This window comes from Phodopus roborovskii, unplaced genomic scaffold (genome assembly GCF_943737965.1).
Source record: "Phodopus roborovskii unplaced genomic scaffold, PHOROB, whole genome shotgun sequence".
Lineage (NCBI taxonomy): Eukaryota > Metazoa > Chordata > Mammalia > Rodentia > Cricetidae > Phodopus > Phodopus roborovskii.
The window spans coordinates 199,795-216,266 of NW_026126119.1; the positions used below are offsets into that span (position 1 = coordinate 199,795).

The 16,472-nt window shown below is 36.5% G+C and overlaps 1 protein-coding gene across 8 annotated transcripts in view; it reads right to left on the bottom strand.

Annotated features, from left to right (window-relative positions):
- The window catches only part of Kdm6a (lysine demethylase 6A), a 126,063-nt gene that overhangs the window by 87,218 nt on the left and 22,373 nt on the right, over nucleotides 1–16,472 (bottom strand). For all 8 annotated transcript variants that reach the window (XM_051179506.1, XM_051179512.1, XM_051179508.1 and 5 more), the window contains exon 3: nucleotides 3,669–3,777. In XM_051179506.1, the coding sequence (XP_051035463.1) occupies nucleotides 3,669–3,777 (109 nt within the window). The remainder of the gene's footprint in view (nucleotides 1–3,668; nucleotides 3,778–16,472) is intronic.

Here is a 16,472-nt window from a genome sequence, read left to right on the forward strand (position 1 = left end):
TTCCTAGAAGCAAAATATCAATGAAATGACAGAAATACTTTTTAAACTCTCTGTAAATATTGCCAATCAAAAGGATTAAGAAAATGTCCTTACAAAGCTACTTTTCACTCTACATAAAATTTATCTGAAATGACAAGTATGCATGCATGCATGTATGTATGTCAGCAGTAAGATAACCACACTGTATCACTAACCAAAATTTTTTAAGAATTCATTTAATACAGGAAGCAGGTGACACCAGAATGATAAATACAGCAAAATCACAGCCCAAAATGTTCATAAGATAGGTTCTATAATTTACTATGACAAGTATAGAAATGAGACTTTTTGTTGTTTCTTGGGGAGAGGTGGGACAGGGATGAGACAGGGTTTCTTTGTACAGCCCTGGGTATCCTGGAAGTAGCGTTATAGACCAGGCTAGTCTCAAACTCAAGGTGATCCAAGGGCCTCTTACTCCTTAGAACTGAGGTTAAAAGAATGTGCCACCACTCACTGCCCAGCTTTGTTGGTTGTTTGTTCTAAAACCAAACTCATAGATATCCTAAGGTCAGGGAACTTTTAAAAAGTAGTAACAAAGCCAGGTATATAAGTGAAAATCATTCTCTGATTAACAAAGAAGTCCCCTACACATGTGTACTTGGAGCACTATACTCACAGATTTGCATGCTCACTGTATGGTTCATGTTAATTTATTTTTTAAAAAGTATGTTTTATAATATGTTCCCTAAAATTAAATGTCTATTTGGCTGAGGTCAGCACTTTCCTTATCTTGTGCCAGTTACGAAGAAAGTAGTAAACCTGAGGAGAAAGACAACTTGTGGTAGTGGTCTGAGTATGCATGGATATACCTAACATTGGCTTAGTCTATAAAATATAGAAAAACATTGATAAGAATGGACATGGAAAAAAAAACTGCTTTTGTCTTTTGTAATACTTATTTTATATGCTATAGATTTATGTGTGTAGGAGCTTCAAAAAGGAAGGTTATTAGATGTCTTGAAACAGACTTGTTAGCTGCCTTGTATGTGCTGTGAACAGAACTCAAGCCAGTTCTCTTAAACACTGAGCCATATCTCCAGCCCTAACATATATATATATATATATATTAAATATATATATATTAAAAAAAACTTAAAGAATAAACGTGGCCCTTAAACTCTCAAACTCCCAAGAACTCAAAAATATGCATAATTAAGAACTATAGAAGCTACTAGTTTGAAATATACTGATATACCCATTCTCCTCCCTTTCCTATTAAAAATTAAGCTACTGTCTACTAGCAACAGCCAACTAATCTAATCTATACAATGGTAAGGGAGTATTTAAATCTTTAAATATCCTCCTCTTCTCCTACCTTACTGATTGCTCCCACCAATAAGTCTGTCAGCACACGGTAGATACTACATGCCCACATCCCACCTTCCAAAACAGAACGAAAATTTTCAACTGCCCCTCAATTCTTTGTTATCTTGAGAGACCAACTTTTATTTGTTTGTTTACTCATTTGTGTCAAAAGACAAGATCTCAAGTCTGTAACCCAGTCTGGTCTGGAAGTCTCTACAATGAACTCAAAGTCACAGTAATCCTCCTGCCTCAACATAAGCAACCAACTACGTGTGTGTGTGAGCGTGCGTGTGAGCATGCGTGTGTGAGTGTGATGAGTAGTTATATGCAAATGAGAGCACATGCCCAAGAGGCCAAAAGTGTTAGAACCCCTAGAACTAGAGCTAGAATTACATGTGCTTGTGAGTCATCTTATATGGGTGCTGGGATTCAAGCTTTCATCCCCTAAAAACAATACATGTTCTTAAATGCTGAGCTATCTACCTCACCAATCCCTACCTAAAAGGTTTATAAATTTAAAATATAGCTAAATACACTGAAGAATGGAGTTCTAAAAGTTAAAGGCTAGCAAAATTGCTCAGCAGGTAAAAGAAACGTACATGCTATCAGGCTTCATGAACCAGGTTCAACTCTACGGCCCAAATGGTAGGTGGAAAAAACTAACTGCAAATTGTCTTTTCACCTCCAAAGCCATATCATTTTGTGTGTGTGTGTGTGTGTGTGTGTGTGTGTGTGTGCACAAACACAAAAATAAATTAACCAATTATTTAATTAAATATGACATTTAAAATAAAACATAAAAGTTAAATGATAGCATGGTTTAGTGATAACCCACTAAGTACCACAGAGCACAATATGTGAGCAGTTCAAGTCTAGGTCCCTCTTTACGCCATGTCAAACTAATGTGCTCTCTCGGTGCATAAAGGTGTAGTTTTTCATTTTATAAATGGATTTCATAGCATTCTATACACTTTTTATATAATAGTTCCCCTTTAAATAAGCGCTTCAACTGATGTTAAAACATTAAATGTCAGGCCAGTGAGATAACTCAGTGGATAAAAAGGCACTTATCTGCCAAATGTGACAACCTGAGCCCCTGATACCATCACACAAATAAATAAATAAATGCAAAAACCGGGGGGGGGGGGACATTTTAAGTATTACGTTGAACTGCAGCTCAGTACTAGCTAGTATTACTTAACAGTCCTAAAATCTCTGAGCAATCATCTACTACTTCTTTCTGCCTTTTACATACTAGAAGATTAAAAACTTGACTATGTTTATATAATCTGCAACTATAAATAATGGAGCTACACTGGAAAATAAGTCTGATTTTGAATTTCACTGAATGTGAATATTTATTGGAGACTAAAATTAAACTTCCATTAGGAAAATGTTGAGTGTGGCCTGTCACAAAATTGGCATGATACAATAGCAATGTGAAATATCAACAATACTTTACTCTATTCCTTAAAATTTCCATTAAGTACTCTGCCCACATTTACTGCAAATAAATGCATCCACTGCATAAAGATGTTTAGTATTACTCAAAGTTTAAATGTTATTAGTTGTAAGAACTGTTTTCCTTTGCTGTAGAATTTTCCTTTTGTACTGAGGGAGGTCAGGCAGCTTTTTAACCGCCTTCACAAATAATGGTCTAATTTGGCAGCTTAGTTCCTTGAAAAAAGTACATCTCAGAGGACTGACTACTTACTATATTCAGGAAATTATTTCTTGATGAAAAGCGTCTAAGTAAATAAACTAGTTTTATTTAAGGTTCAGGTTCATGTGTTCCTCTCTATATATTACTTGCCTTTACAGTTAAAATGACTATAGCTTAGCATTTTATTCAAGTATTTTCTAGTTAACATGGACAAGATTTACAGAAAAAAACAAAAGAACACTAACTTTTTATTACCTTTGATATATATATATCCATCCTAGAGGAGCTTTTCCTCTGAGTTCACCTCTCACTGGGGTCTTGCAAATGCTAATTAATAAGCAAGCACTACTACTGAACTAAATTTCAAGCACTAAGACAACAGCATTTAAAGGAGGGATTTTCATGAAGCAACACAAAACTAAAATGCAATTTAAGTTTTGTACACAGAGAGGTTTGTTTTATTTTTTACTGAGCTTATTTTATTTATGATTTACCTGGAGCCACATGACATTTTCCCACTTCATCTATTCTGTTTTTCTTATGGTTTTCTATAGCCCATAAGCTAATAGCTGCTTAAAAATAAAAATAGCAGTGGTGTGCACAATTATCATTACATTAAATGCACATATGAATCAAAGAAATCAATAGGAAAACAAATTACCTTTTGGATAATCTTCCAATAAGAGGTTGAAATGACCTAATTGACAAAAGAAATCAGACTCCACTTTTCCTTCAGCTTTTAAGATCAGAGATTCATAGCATCGAACAGCCTAGAAATAAAAAAACACAAATGTTTAAGAGATACCTAAGATAATGTACATCTATATCCTCCACTAAACTATCATCTACGAAATCAATGTATTTTTCTTATATCAATACAATCAGGGCATCATTCTTTGAAAGGAATAGCTTTGTTAAGTATTTATCAGAAGTTCCACTGATACAGGAATAAATGTCTTTCCCATCTACAAAACTCCAAAAATATTCGACAAAGGAACACTTTGGCAATTCTGTTCATACATTACAAATCTAAACTATTAATGTATCTCTGCTGATACAAATCAAGCATTATCCATCTTTCCTACAAGCATGGAGAACTTAACTGAATTAGGTGGAAATTCATGCAATCTCTGTAGTAAGAACAGTCACCATTTATACTCCACAGTTCACTTTTTGCCAAAATCTCTAACAGATTTTAAACTGCCTTCCAATTATCTTTTCCTTGTTATGAAACATCAGTAAAGCACATTAATTCTAACTATCTCACACTCCCAAATATTTATATACCCCTACTCTCCTATTTCCTTTCTCAGAAAACAAAATCTTTATAAGGATGTTAACTCCCTTAACTCTGAAGAATACAAATGACAGAACAGAGGTTGATGACATATTCCAATTGTCATATACTACAGATCCTGGGGAACTTAATTCTCTCTCATCTTCAGTTTTAAGAGACCAGAAAAAAAAATGATTAAGATGTCAAAATTGGTCCCCAGAGATGGCTCAGTAAGCGCTTGAAGCATAAGCCTGACCACCTGACTTCAGATCTCCAGAACCCATGCAAAAAACAAGTCAGACTATCCTCTGACCTCCACATTTGCACATAAGTACCCTCACACAAGCATGCACACACATAAAGATAGACAGACTAGAGGAAAAGAGAGGGAAAAGGAAAGGAGGCATGGACAGAAATTTCTCTAAGAACTCACACAGTACTTCACAGGTAAACAACAAAGCTCTTACTCCTACAGTCTTTTTGTTAATGTCAAAATTTCCTTAAATACTCTATAATGTTGCAGTTGAAAGGCATCCTAGAGTCATCAAAGTCAAAAGAACAAAAACAAAGCAATATGATTTCTCAAATCTCTGGGCATATACAAAGAAAGAAACTCAAAAGAGTTTCCATAATCGTTAAAAACACCATTTCACTATTTTCTTCAAAATTTCCTGGAATTTCTTAGAAGGCCTTCATTTTTCCTTATGATGCAGAGCCTTAAAGTGTAGAGAATCGAAGTTTCAAAATGTATATACTAAAATTTACTTTCCCAACAAAATTTATCTGCCAACAAGTATGAAGAACCTGTAGCAAAAATGTAAATCCAGGCTGATCTTACTATACTTAAGGCTTAAGAGCTACAAAAGAATTGTCTTCAGTCCCTATTACACTCTTTGCCAACTAAATGTATATGTAATAAATCATAAGCACTGAGAACTACTAACCAGCCCGCTTCTCTATAATTCAAAGTCAGAATTCTATAGTCAAGTCTCGGGAATTACTCAGGCACAAAATTTCCAGAGCCTCTTTTATACAACTCTTATCGGACAGAGGGTTTGAGTATTAAAACAATGTATTACATGCTAAGAAAAATCAGTTATTGAGTACAATGTGAGAAGTCCTAATTTCACAATAAATAAAACGTTTTTAAAGCTACTAACAGTATTGTAAATAACACTTTCATTGAAATAATTTTGTATTTTATTCCTATTACAATTTTATTCCCTCCCCCGCCCCATATGTATGTTCTATGTTCTCCCATGCTATATGATGTGTACCTGTGGAAGTCACAGGTAACCAACCTGCAGAAATCAGATTCTCTCCTCCCACCATGTGGGTCCCAGGAACTGAACTCGGGCTTTGTAGCAGGCACCTTTACCCACTGAGCCAATTCTTGGGCCTTTGCTTTCTGAAACCCTAGGTAAGTTATATAGACACTTCTCCCTAACAATTTCTTGATATTTACTACTATTAACTTTATAAGCAAATATATTTCTGTGGTGAAAAATACTCAGAATACAAACACAAAGAAATCTTCTTTAATGATTTTAGCCAAAAATCATTGTCTTTAATGCCACACAATTACTATGATCATATATTGCCTGCATTCTATTTCTCATAAGACAGTGGAACACATCTAAAAATACTACATACAGCTCTGAAAATTCACAAGATTAACATCAGACAAAATCCAAACTAGGTGAATTTTCAATTTAACTACCCATATACTTAAAACTAGACTGGAATTTCCTTAATAATTTTCCCCTACATATTCATTATGAACCAATGCTGGTAGTGAAACATGATGGTGACAGAAGAAAAAAAAAATCAAAGGAGATGAAAAGATTTCCAAACAATTTATGTTACCATTTCATACAGAAACTTCATGTATTTATTTGATGCAGCCAAATGGTAACATAGTTTTTAAGCAGTATTTAAAAGGAAAATATGCCAGGCGTTAATATCAGAGGCCTTTAATCCCAGCACTCAGGAGGCAGAAGCAGGTGGATCTCTGTGAGTTCGAGGCCAGCCTGGTCTACAGGGTAAGATCCAAGATAGTCTCCAAAGGATTACAGAGAAACTCTGCCCCCCCCCAAAAAGAAAAACAAATAACAGGTTAATTTTCAATACTCACATAATAATATAGAAAAACACTGTTCATAACAATATTTTAAAGTCATGGAGCTTGGGCTAGCAAAATGGCTAATGGGGCAAAGTGATTACTGTACTTTATAACCTGCCTTTGATACTGAGAAACATCCCCACCTCTAACTCTTCTCTAGAAGGAGAGAATCACCTGGAAGTCGTCCTCTGATCATCCAAGTGTAACCATTCCTTCTTTAGTCCTTCAATATGTTGAATAATGATGATGGTGGAAACAAATTAGTTTTAAAAACATAAAAAGGTTAGTGATAATATGAAGATATATAATTAGTTGTTTGGACTTAGAAGTTCACTTAAATGTCTCCTCACCAAAAATATTTCCTGTTAAGAGGATAATTTTTAAGCTAGGTATAATGACATGTGCTTCTTATCTCAGCTACTTAAAAAGATGAAGATGATCTCAAGCCTAGGGATTCAGGATCAGTCTAGGCAACATAGTGATGCCCCCATTTTAAAAGATGGGGTATGTGTTTATATTCTTCATATTTTATATATTATACTGTATGTCCTATACTGTATTTACATCATTTCCCACTCCACTCCTCTGCCCCTATTACTCCTCAAATTCATTGCTTATTATTATTAATACACACACAAATTTGTTAAAACAATCTGTTGAGTTCAATTAGTATTGCACATATGAATGTGTTTATGTAGAGCTAAACATTTGGAACTGAATCTCTGATGGGAGATGTCATTCTGTATATGTTTCTCATACTGATTAATAATAAAGCACTGTTGGCCAATAGGAAAGGAAGATAGGAGGGACTAGGAGACAAGGAGGAAATAGGAAGTAGTAAAGAGGAGTCAAGATGGAGAGTCTGGAGAGAGCTGGACGCCAGCCGCCTCCCCGGTAAGAGAAGGCCATGTGAAAATACATAGATCAGCAGAAATCTGCAACTTCTTAGGATCCCCATGACAGCGCCCCCTATCAGCAGGAAGTAGTTTGGAAAGAACAACGCCCAAATTCCCAAATATTGTTTATAAATGTTTGGTTTCATTTAAATGGACTTGGTTATAAATGGGTAATGATTACAGCCAATTATTTTTAAAGGTAAAAAGGGAATTATGGTATTGATATGATTACTTTGTTTTGGAATGGATTTTCATTTATTGATACAATTTAAGGTCAATTTTGTGATGTGTATATTTCTCCTTTTGTTTAGGCATTGTGTTTATATAGTTCATTCAGAAACATATTGTATAATGTAGTACAGATTATAGATAATTACCTATGATAGTCAAAGCGTAGAGTTAAGTTAGTTAGGTTTTCAAGATACACAGAGATGTATTTGAGATAGATAGGCATTCTTCAAACCTTTCAAAGACCTACAGAATATGGCATTTAAAATGGTTTAGGGTTTTCCTGACAGTGAGACATAATTGCTCTTGGCACTACCACCTGCACCAGAAAAGAAGATGGACATTGAAGAAACTCGTTTTGGAGTTTGCTTCCAATATGGCAAGACTAGCCATTTGGACAAGATACTGCTCTCATATGGACTGTTTGACTTTATGCTGTATAAACTGGATATGCAGGACCCACAGAAAAGTGACTGCTAATTCAAGATGGACATTGCTACAGAGTTCCTGCTTCATGGAAGAGTCTGTGAGACAGTCTGCAGGACACAGAGAAAAGTGACTGACAAACTGCCAATACAAGAAGACAGTTTAAAGTTTCCTGTTTGCTGAAGAGTCTGCCAGACACACTATGGCTTATGGGCTGAAGATGGAAGATTACAGAAGAACTTCAGATGCCTGACAAGGCAAGATGTCTCTGTCATTTCTAGAGTTTATAGACTATCCTTCTGTGGTCTTTGAAGGAGTTGAAGACAGATAGTTATGGTTATAGTTTTCCTTAGTATTAAAGATAAGGTACATAGACTTTAGACACACAAAGATAGGATAGATGATGGAATATTTTCTTCAAATCTTGCTAAATGTTAATGGACTAAATAGTGTTAACTGTGATTCTTATTTGATAACTGTTATGTGATATATTTTGCTATGTTAAGGTTAAAACCCTTGTTTTTATTTAGACAGAAAAGAGGAGATGATGGGAGATGTCATTCTGTATATGTTTCTCATACTGGTTAATAATAAAGCACTGTTGGCCAATAGGAAAGGAAGATAGGAGGGACTAGGAGACAAGAAGGAAATAGGAAGTAGTAAGGAGGAGTCAAGATGGAGAGTCTGGAGAAAGTGGTATGCCGCCGGCTCCCCGGTAAGAGAAATACATAGATCAGCAGAAATGGGTTAATAATTAAGGCAGAGCTAGCTGATAAGAAACAAGTAACCGGGCCAACAGCATAATATCAAATACAGAGTCTCTGTGTATTATTTGGGGCTGGCGCGGTGGCAGGACAAGACCAGGCGGCGGCAGGCAGAAAAACCCGTACTCCTTACAAATCACCTATCAAGGGCTTGTCCTTGGAGGAGACCAATTCTCCTTTTCTCAGCAGTTATTAATTGCCTGTAGCTCTTCATCTAGAGGTAGGGTCTTGTGAGATTTTCCCTATTCATGATGGCATTTCAACTGTTGTCATTTTTCAGGTCTTTTTAAGTTACTATTTGTTAAGATTCCATGGGTGCAGCTTCTATGTCACATACACAAGGCACTATCTTGTAGCAGATGCCCTCCCTGGCCTTCTGGCCCTTATTAAGTTTTCTGCTTCCTCTCTTCCCTGGATGGAGGAATTGCATTATAGATATATTACATGGAGCTGAATAGCTGTTCTCTGTTTTGACCAACTGTTTGTGGGTTTCCATCATGATTGATCTCTGCTACAAAAAGAAGTTTATTTGATGAGTGGTAAGCACTAAACTCATCTGTGGGTATGATTATACTAGCTTAGGGAAGTGACAGTAATAGGTTCTTCTCCTCTTAGGGTCTTTGGCCTCTCCAGCCACAGAAAGGTAGGTAAGCAAGATTTACAATATAGGGAATGATTTTCTTCCTAATGAGTGGGCTTTCCACATATCCTGGTCACTATCATGGTTTGAAGGCTTTACAGCTGGATAGTATTACTCATTACTTTTCTCCTTTGGTAGTATGCATAGCACCTTCCAATATTATGACAGCTCTCAGGGAAGAAAAAAAGGCTTCCAATTCCATGTCAGCTCAATTACTCCAAGTCCTATGTTTGAAGTATGTGATGCTTTTAGCAATGGGGTCTTACCTTCAAGATCTGGAAGGCAACCAACCAATAAGTAAGGCAATAACTTATATTGTTTGAGGGTTTCTTGAACCACCCTGAGACCAGCAACACAAAAGGGAGTTTCCCATGCCTGTCTATGTTTTTGTTATGTACACTATAGCTTTGAGGGAACAGACAATCTCCACCCCTGGTGCTGTAACTTCATTTAAAACACACACACACACACACACACACACACCCCACCTCACTACACTTTTAACTCTGCAGGCACACAAGTAAAACCTTTCCTATACAAAGTATTGATGGGAGATGCGATTCTGTAAATATGTTTCTCATACTGGTTTAATGAATAAAACACTGTTGGCCAATAGGAAAGGAAGATAGGAGGGACTAGGAGACAAGGAGGAAAGAGGAAGTAGTAAGGAGGAGCCAAGATGGAGAGTCTGGAGAGAGCTGGACGCCAGCCGCCTCCCCGGTAAGAGAAATACATAGATCAGCAGAAATGGGTTAATACTTAAGACAGAGCTAGCTGATAATAAACTAGTACCTGGCCAACAGAATTATACCAAATACAGAGTCTCAGCGTGTTTTTGGGGCTGGCGCGGCGGAGGGACCAGACCAGGCAGCAGGAGGAAAAACAGTACTCTTTACAGAGTATGCTTGTACATTAACTTCAGGATAAAGTGACGCAAATGTAAAACAAATGTTAATAATACAAACTCTAGAAATTATATGTTCATGTCTATAGCTCCCCCATATAAAAACTCTAATTTGTTCCACTTATCTATATTTTCTAACTATATTCTTTGTATAAGACATTTAAATTATATTCTCTCCCTTGTAACTCATCTTATATCTTTAATATGATCAAAAGTGAGTGAATACACATAAATGGAATTAACCAATAGCTATACTTTTATCTATTTACAGAGCAAATAAAAACTTCTGAATTGAAAGAATACTCAACCCAGATACTAAATATTAGAAAGGCATTTTTTTAAGTTTATAAATAAAAGGCCCATAGAATTAATAGACTCTTATATTTACCATGACCATCACTTTTCATAAAAATTATTTAACAAGATTTAATAATTATATAAATTTGTAATTTTTATTATCTACTACAAAGAAAATCATATTAGGAAGGCAAATAAATAATCATTAAATACTGGAGGCATCAAAAAATAAATTAAGATTACTCCCTTTCCCCAGCTTTTCAGAAAACTGAAATGTCCTCTCACTATAGTGCCATTTTCTATAGCAGTTAATATAATTTGCTTTGGTACATGCTTTACTTTTACTCTTTGAAAAATCAGTTGTTACAAAAGAGTAACAGTAACAACAACTTCCATTCTTCTGGACTTCTCTTTGTGGTGATGGAAGTCAAACCCAAGGACCAGAGAATGACAGTTAAGTGGTCTACAAGTGAAAGTGAGCCACAGCCAATGCTACCTACTTCTAAAACTCAAACAAAGACAAACGTGTACCTTAATGTGTATGGGTGTTTTGTCTGCACATATACCAGTGCAAATGTGTGCCTTTGCCCTCAGAAGCCAGAAGAGGATGTCAAACCCCACACCCTCTTGAACTGAAGTTAGTTATGAGCTGTTATGTGTGTGCTGGGAACTGATCCTAAGCCCTCAACAAAAACAGATGCTCTTGGCTTCTGAGCCAATCCCTCTTTTTGAAATATGAAACTGGGCTGGGAGTTACAGCTTAGTAATTGGTAGAGCACTTGACTATATATGAAGCCCTAGTTTTCATTCCTACTACAGCAAAAAATGTATAAACATTAAGTATGAATCTTTTATGTTCAGTACCTAACATGGCAGTTAATACTTCACATTTTGGAATATTTTATAGGCAATATTTAAGCAACTTTATCCAATTTACAAGATTAAATGAAGTGGCTGGATAGCATAAGTACAAGGAAAAATATAAATGTAAATTAAAGGGCTGGAGAGATGGTTCTGAAATTAAGACTCGAGTTCAGTTCCCAGCACCCAAATCAAGTAGCTCACAACCACCTGTAATTTCAGCTACAGGGGAATTCAATGTCCTCTTCTGGCCTGTGCTGATATCTACTCACATGCACATACACACATAATGAAAATTAACAATCTTAAATGTAAATTAAAATACCCCAATGGTTTCAAATGAATAGAATCTCTTAAATTGAATCAAGACAAGCATGTGGTCTTGCTCATAATTTGTACAAGTCAATCACAAACATCCAAGATGGTTCACTAGACATTAGGGCATATTGGCAGATGATAAATCTGCCAGCTAAAAAAGCATTTACAGCCCAAATTAATAACAAAATAGTTTAAAGGTCAAAACCAGTCATCAGCTCCTGAAATTCTAGTACTAACAGCATTATCTAAGTTACTGAATGCCCCCTTTTTCTTTCTTAGAGAAACGGGGTTGTATACAGTTCAGGTTGGCCTCAAACTAAGGCTTTTCTTAAATTCCTGATCTCCTTTTCCAGGATCAGAATTATAGGCAATAGCCACTACACTAGATGTTTCAGTGCTACATTTTAACAAGTGACATACAGGACTAAAAGTTATTGTATTAAAAATTATCTGGAGTGGGGTGAGAGGGCTGTTTGTTAGTTCTATGGTAAGAGAGCAGTGGTAACATATTTGAATAATAGAATGCCTGAGGTTCTGGGTTCAATTCCAGATATTTTAAACTGTCAGGAGAGAAGGTTAATTAAATCAACAATGACAACTTAAAAGCAAGTCTGGGCTCAGAAAGGAAGAATATGTAAATACAACTAAAACAAATGGGGCAATCTAGACAATGGCCAATGCAATGCAATGCAATGCAATGCAATGCAATGCAATGCATGAATGAATGAAGTGTAAGCTGCTAAGTTCAGGCAAACAAGATGACTCTGCCTTTAAAGGTACTTGTTGCCAATATTGATGATCTCCCCAAGTTTGATGCTCAGAACCAACATGGTAAGAAAGAACTTGGCCCCCACAGACATTGTGAAATGTACATTCACATACATACACAAACTTTTAAACTTAAAAAAAAATTAAAATATATACATATATTAGAGATGGCCCAGTAGGTAAGAAGATATGTTCCAGAGGAACCAGTTTCACTCAGTTCCTATCACCCATATGCAAGCTAATAGCCATCTGTAGTTCTAGTTCCAGAGGAACCAATACCTTCTTCTAGCCTTTGAGCACAAGACACACATGTGGTACACAGACATAAATGCAAGAAAAACACCCATAGACATATAAATAAAGCGAATCATATATATAGAATACCCCAACTAGATAGCCCATGATACCAGATATAAACCCCAATATCAGGAACAGGTTGGCCAAAAGGGTCACATAGAAACCTCCACCCCAACCATTATAGACTATTGCCAAAACTCCTGACTACCATGCAGAACCTGATAATAAGACCTTATTACTGAAGACACCTCAAACTTGAATCACAGAATATGGCGACATCAAACTGGTACTTACCTGCAAACTTTATCCCTACTGGCTAGCATCTGTGCAGCTGGAAGGCTCAATTCATGCTGCCAGAGGAGAAAAGCAAGCCTCTATCTCACCCAGCTATGAATCCTGAAAAGTACAATGACTGGCCTGACAAGATAGGTCCATTAGCACAACAGTGGCACAAATGTTATGGGAATTATCAACCACTTTTTGATTGTATCAAAGGCCTACTACATAATATGGAACCCAAACACTGGACTATTAAAGAGGCCAAGAACCCATGGCTACATGGGACCTAGGGGAGAGACCCAATAATATTACTCTGCTAAATGGACATAGTATTAAAACAACTCCTAATTACTGATTGATATACCCATCAAGATGACCACATCCCTAAACCCTCAAGAGAGAAATTTCTTGACAGTTAACACAGAAACCCCCAATTGGCCAATGAGCAGAGAATAAAATCCTATAGAATGCTCAACTCCAAATCAGACATTCTTTATCTCAGTACAAAATTCAGGGATCTTTGTAGAATGAAGGATGGTAAAATTGTTAAGAGCCAGCAGTGGTGGATAACTTTATGGAAACAAGTGTTTTCCAGACATAACAGAGCAGATACCCACATGCACTCACAGTGATTGTGACACCACCTACAAGACCTGCGAAAACTCTAGCCAAACAAAACCCCAGAATATAAATTAGAAAGTGGATAGATATGTAATCCCACCACTAGCTAAGGTGCTACTAACATCTGATGGCTACTGAAAAGAGAAGTCAGTTTGTTTGTTTGTTTTTCTTTAATGATGTGACCCATAGTAGGTTGACCACACACCAGAGTAGGCCCCAATCCCCAAACCGGCAGGCAATACAAAAAGGGCTAAATGGGGAAGCCTGTAGGGAGGGGGGAGGGGTCGTGGAGGGGGTGGTAGAAGTTGGGGAATGGATGTAATCTCAAAGTTGGGTGGGATGTAGAAAGTACTCAACTACTTGACTGGGAGAAAGAGACTCTTATTTGGGTAAAATACACTGCATTTTTAAAGATTTCTTAGGATTTTATGAATCTATATAAAAGCCCTTTAGGAATTATACAAGAGAAAACTAATGTGAAAATGAATATTTACATAACATCAGTAATATAGTAGAAATCAGAGGCCTTGAACTAGACCAATGACTTTGCAATGAACACTATATGGACTATATGGACAAAGGAGTTTACTGTACTACACTGCAGCTTCCATGAGATTTTTAATTCTCCCCCCCAATACTTTTTTTGATTAAATTTTGTTTTATTTTGGAATAGGGGTGCAAGGGAGGAAGGAGAGGAGATTCGAAGGGATGGGAAAATGAATGGAATCAAGACACATAACGTAAAAGAGGCATAGAATAAATAAAAACTAAAAAGTTCATTTTATAGGCTCACTTTTCTCAAAAAAAATTCAGTAAGACAGTTTTAATACTCATTACAGGTTATCAAAAATATTTGAAACCACAGCCAGCTTGATCCTATAATATCAGCACTCAGGACACTGAGGGAAACTGCCACCATTTCAAGGGCAGCTTAATCTACATAGTAAGACACTGTCTCAATGAAAGAAACAAACAAAAGAAATGCTTGAAGAGAAGAATGTTCCCAATCTAAAATGTTTTTAATTTGGAAATATTTGCATATACACATAATGAAGCATCTTGGGGAATGGGTTTCAGCCCTAAATAGTAAATCCATTACAACTTGCCTGAAAAGAAGTTTATATTTTTAATGTATTTGCTTTTTGTCTATGGAAAGATGTGGAATTTTTCCCATTTGTATACTGAAAAGAATTTCAGAGTTTTGCATATTTTAGATTTTTAATTTTCAGTTAAGGATGTAAACCCTATTGTTTTGGAAAAAGATGACAAGCCTCTATAATATTTTAAAGGGTATAAATGTATATACAAAAAAAGCCTGTTTAGGTTATAGGAATGGTTAGGAACACTTTCTGTCAAGAGGACCTGGTTTTGTTCCCAGCACCCACAAGGTGGCTCACAATCATCTACAACTCCAATTCCAGAGTATCTGGTGTCCTGACATTTAAAGGAACCAGACACACACACGGTACACATACATATGTGCAGGTAAAGTATTCATACACACACAAAATAAAGTTTTTTTACCATAAAAATGAAAGACCTAAAAAGTAATGTTAATGATGGACTAACCTGGAAACCAATATCTGTTCCTTGGAATTTGCTATCTTCCTCTCACAAGGCCCTGAGATAAGAAGAATTCACACTGCCCCTCCTTTCCTGTGAGTCAACAGGTGGTAAATAGGGTCAAGAGATAGCTGTAACTCTGGTTTGCCCAGACAAGATTAATTAGCACACCTGAGGCCCTAAGGTCTGCTGACCCTAATAGCAGACCATCCGGCCTCCAAGGGTCACATACTCAATGGACAGAGGGTCCCACCCCCTCCCTAAGCTTGTGGGGTTGCCTTTAAAAACACCTGGGCCCAGGGGAGGGGGCTTCTCCCTAGCCTGCGTGCTGGAAGAGCCCATTTGCGCAAACGTTTCCTGTTCATTAAAGCCTCTTGCGTTTTGCAGCAACTGGACTGGACATTGAGTTCTTGGGGTATTGACCGAACCTGGAAGACTCCTCATTCTGAGGGTCTTACAAAAATAAAGCCTATTTGCACCGGTTATATGCAAACCATACCTTCACAACAACTGAAGATACCTATTGTTCCTGCTGTATCCCAAAAACATAATTCAAACTGATACCTTTGGTAGCAAAAGTATATACTCCTTTGCCCTATATGCACTTATGAATAAGTGTACAGATAAAAGGGCAAAAGACTTAAAACAACATGAAATACAGATGAAATTATGTTTATGAGCATGAGCTCCCCTGAGAACAATATGTTTAAATTCTGAAATTTCTAATATGTAGTGAGCCCTTAAATGTATATGATGAATAAATGAAGAATCCTGAATTAGACAAACTGTATACACTGCCCCTTCTCAAAATACTCAAATAGTTTTCATTTAATCTCACTATACCCTTCAGATCATTCTTTATAATCTCCATACTCACACAGAAATTGAACAAATCTTCAAATATAAAATATTTCTTTCACTGACTATGCTAACAGTTTAATGTTGTGAAATATTTGTTTAATTGTAGGACCCCAGGCACCTTGAGCAAGCCTGAAGCTCTTGGCGGGAACTCCTTGCCCTAAGGCTGTTGCTGGTACTCTTCCCATTCTGATAACACACAACTCCTGACAACATACACCTCATGACAACAACACACACCTTGTAGGGAGGAGCTAAGCCTAAAATTCCTGTAATTTTCCACTGTACTGTAAATCGGTATTTAAGCCCGTTCTTTCCCTTCAATAAAGGGCATTCAGCATTTGGCG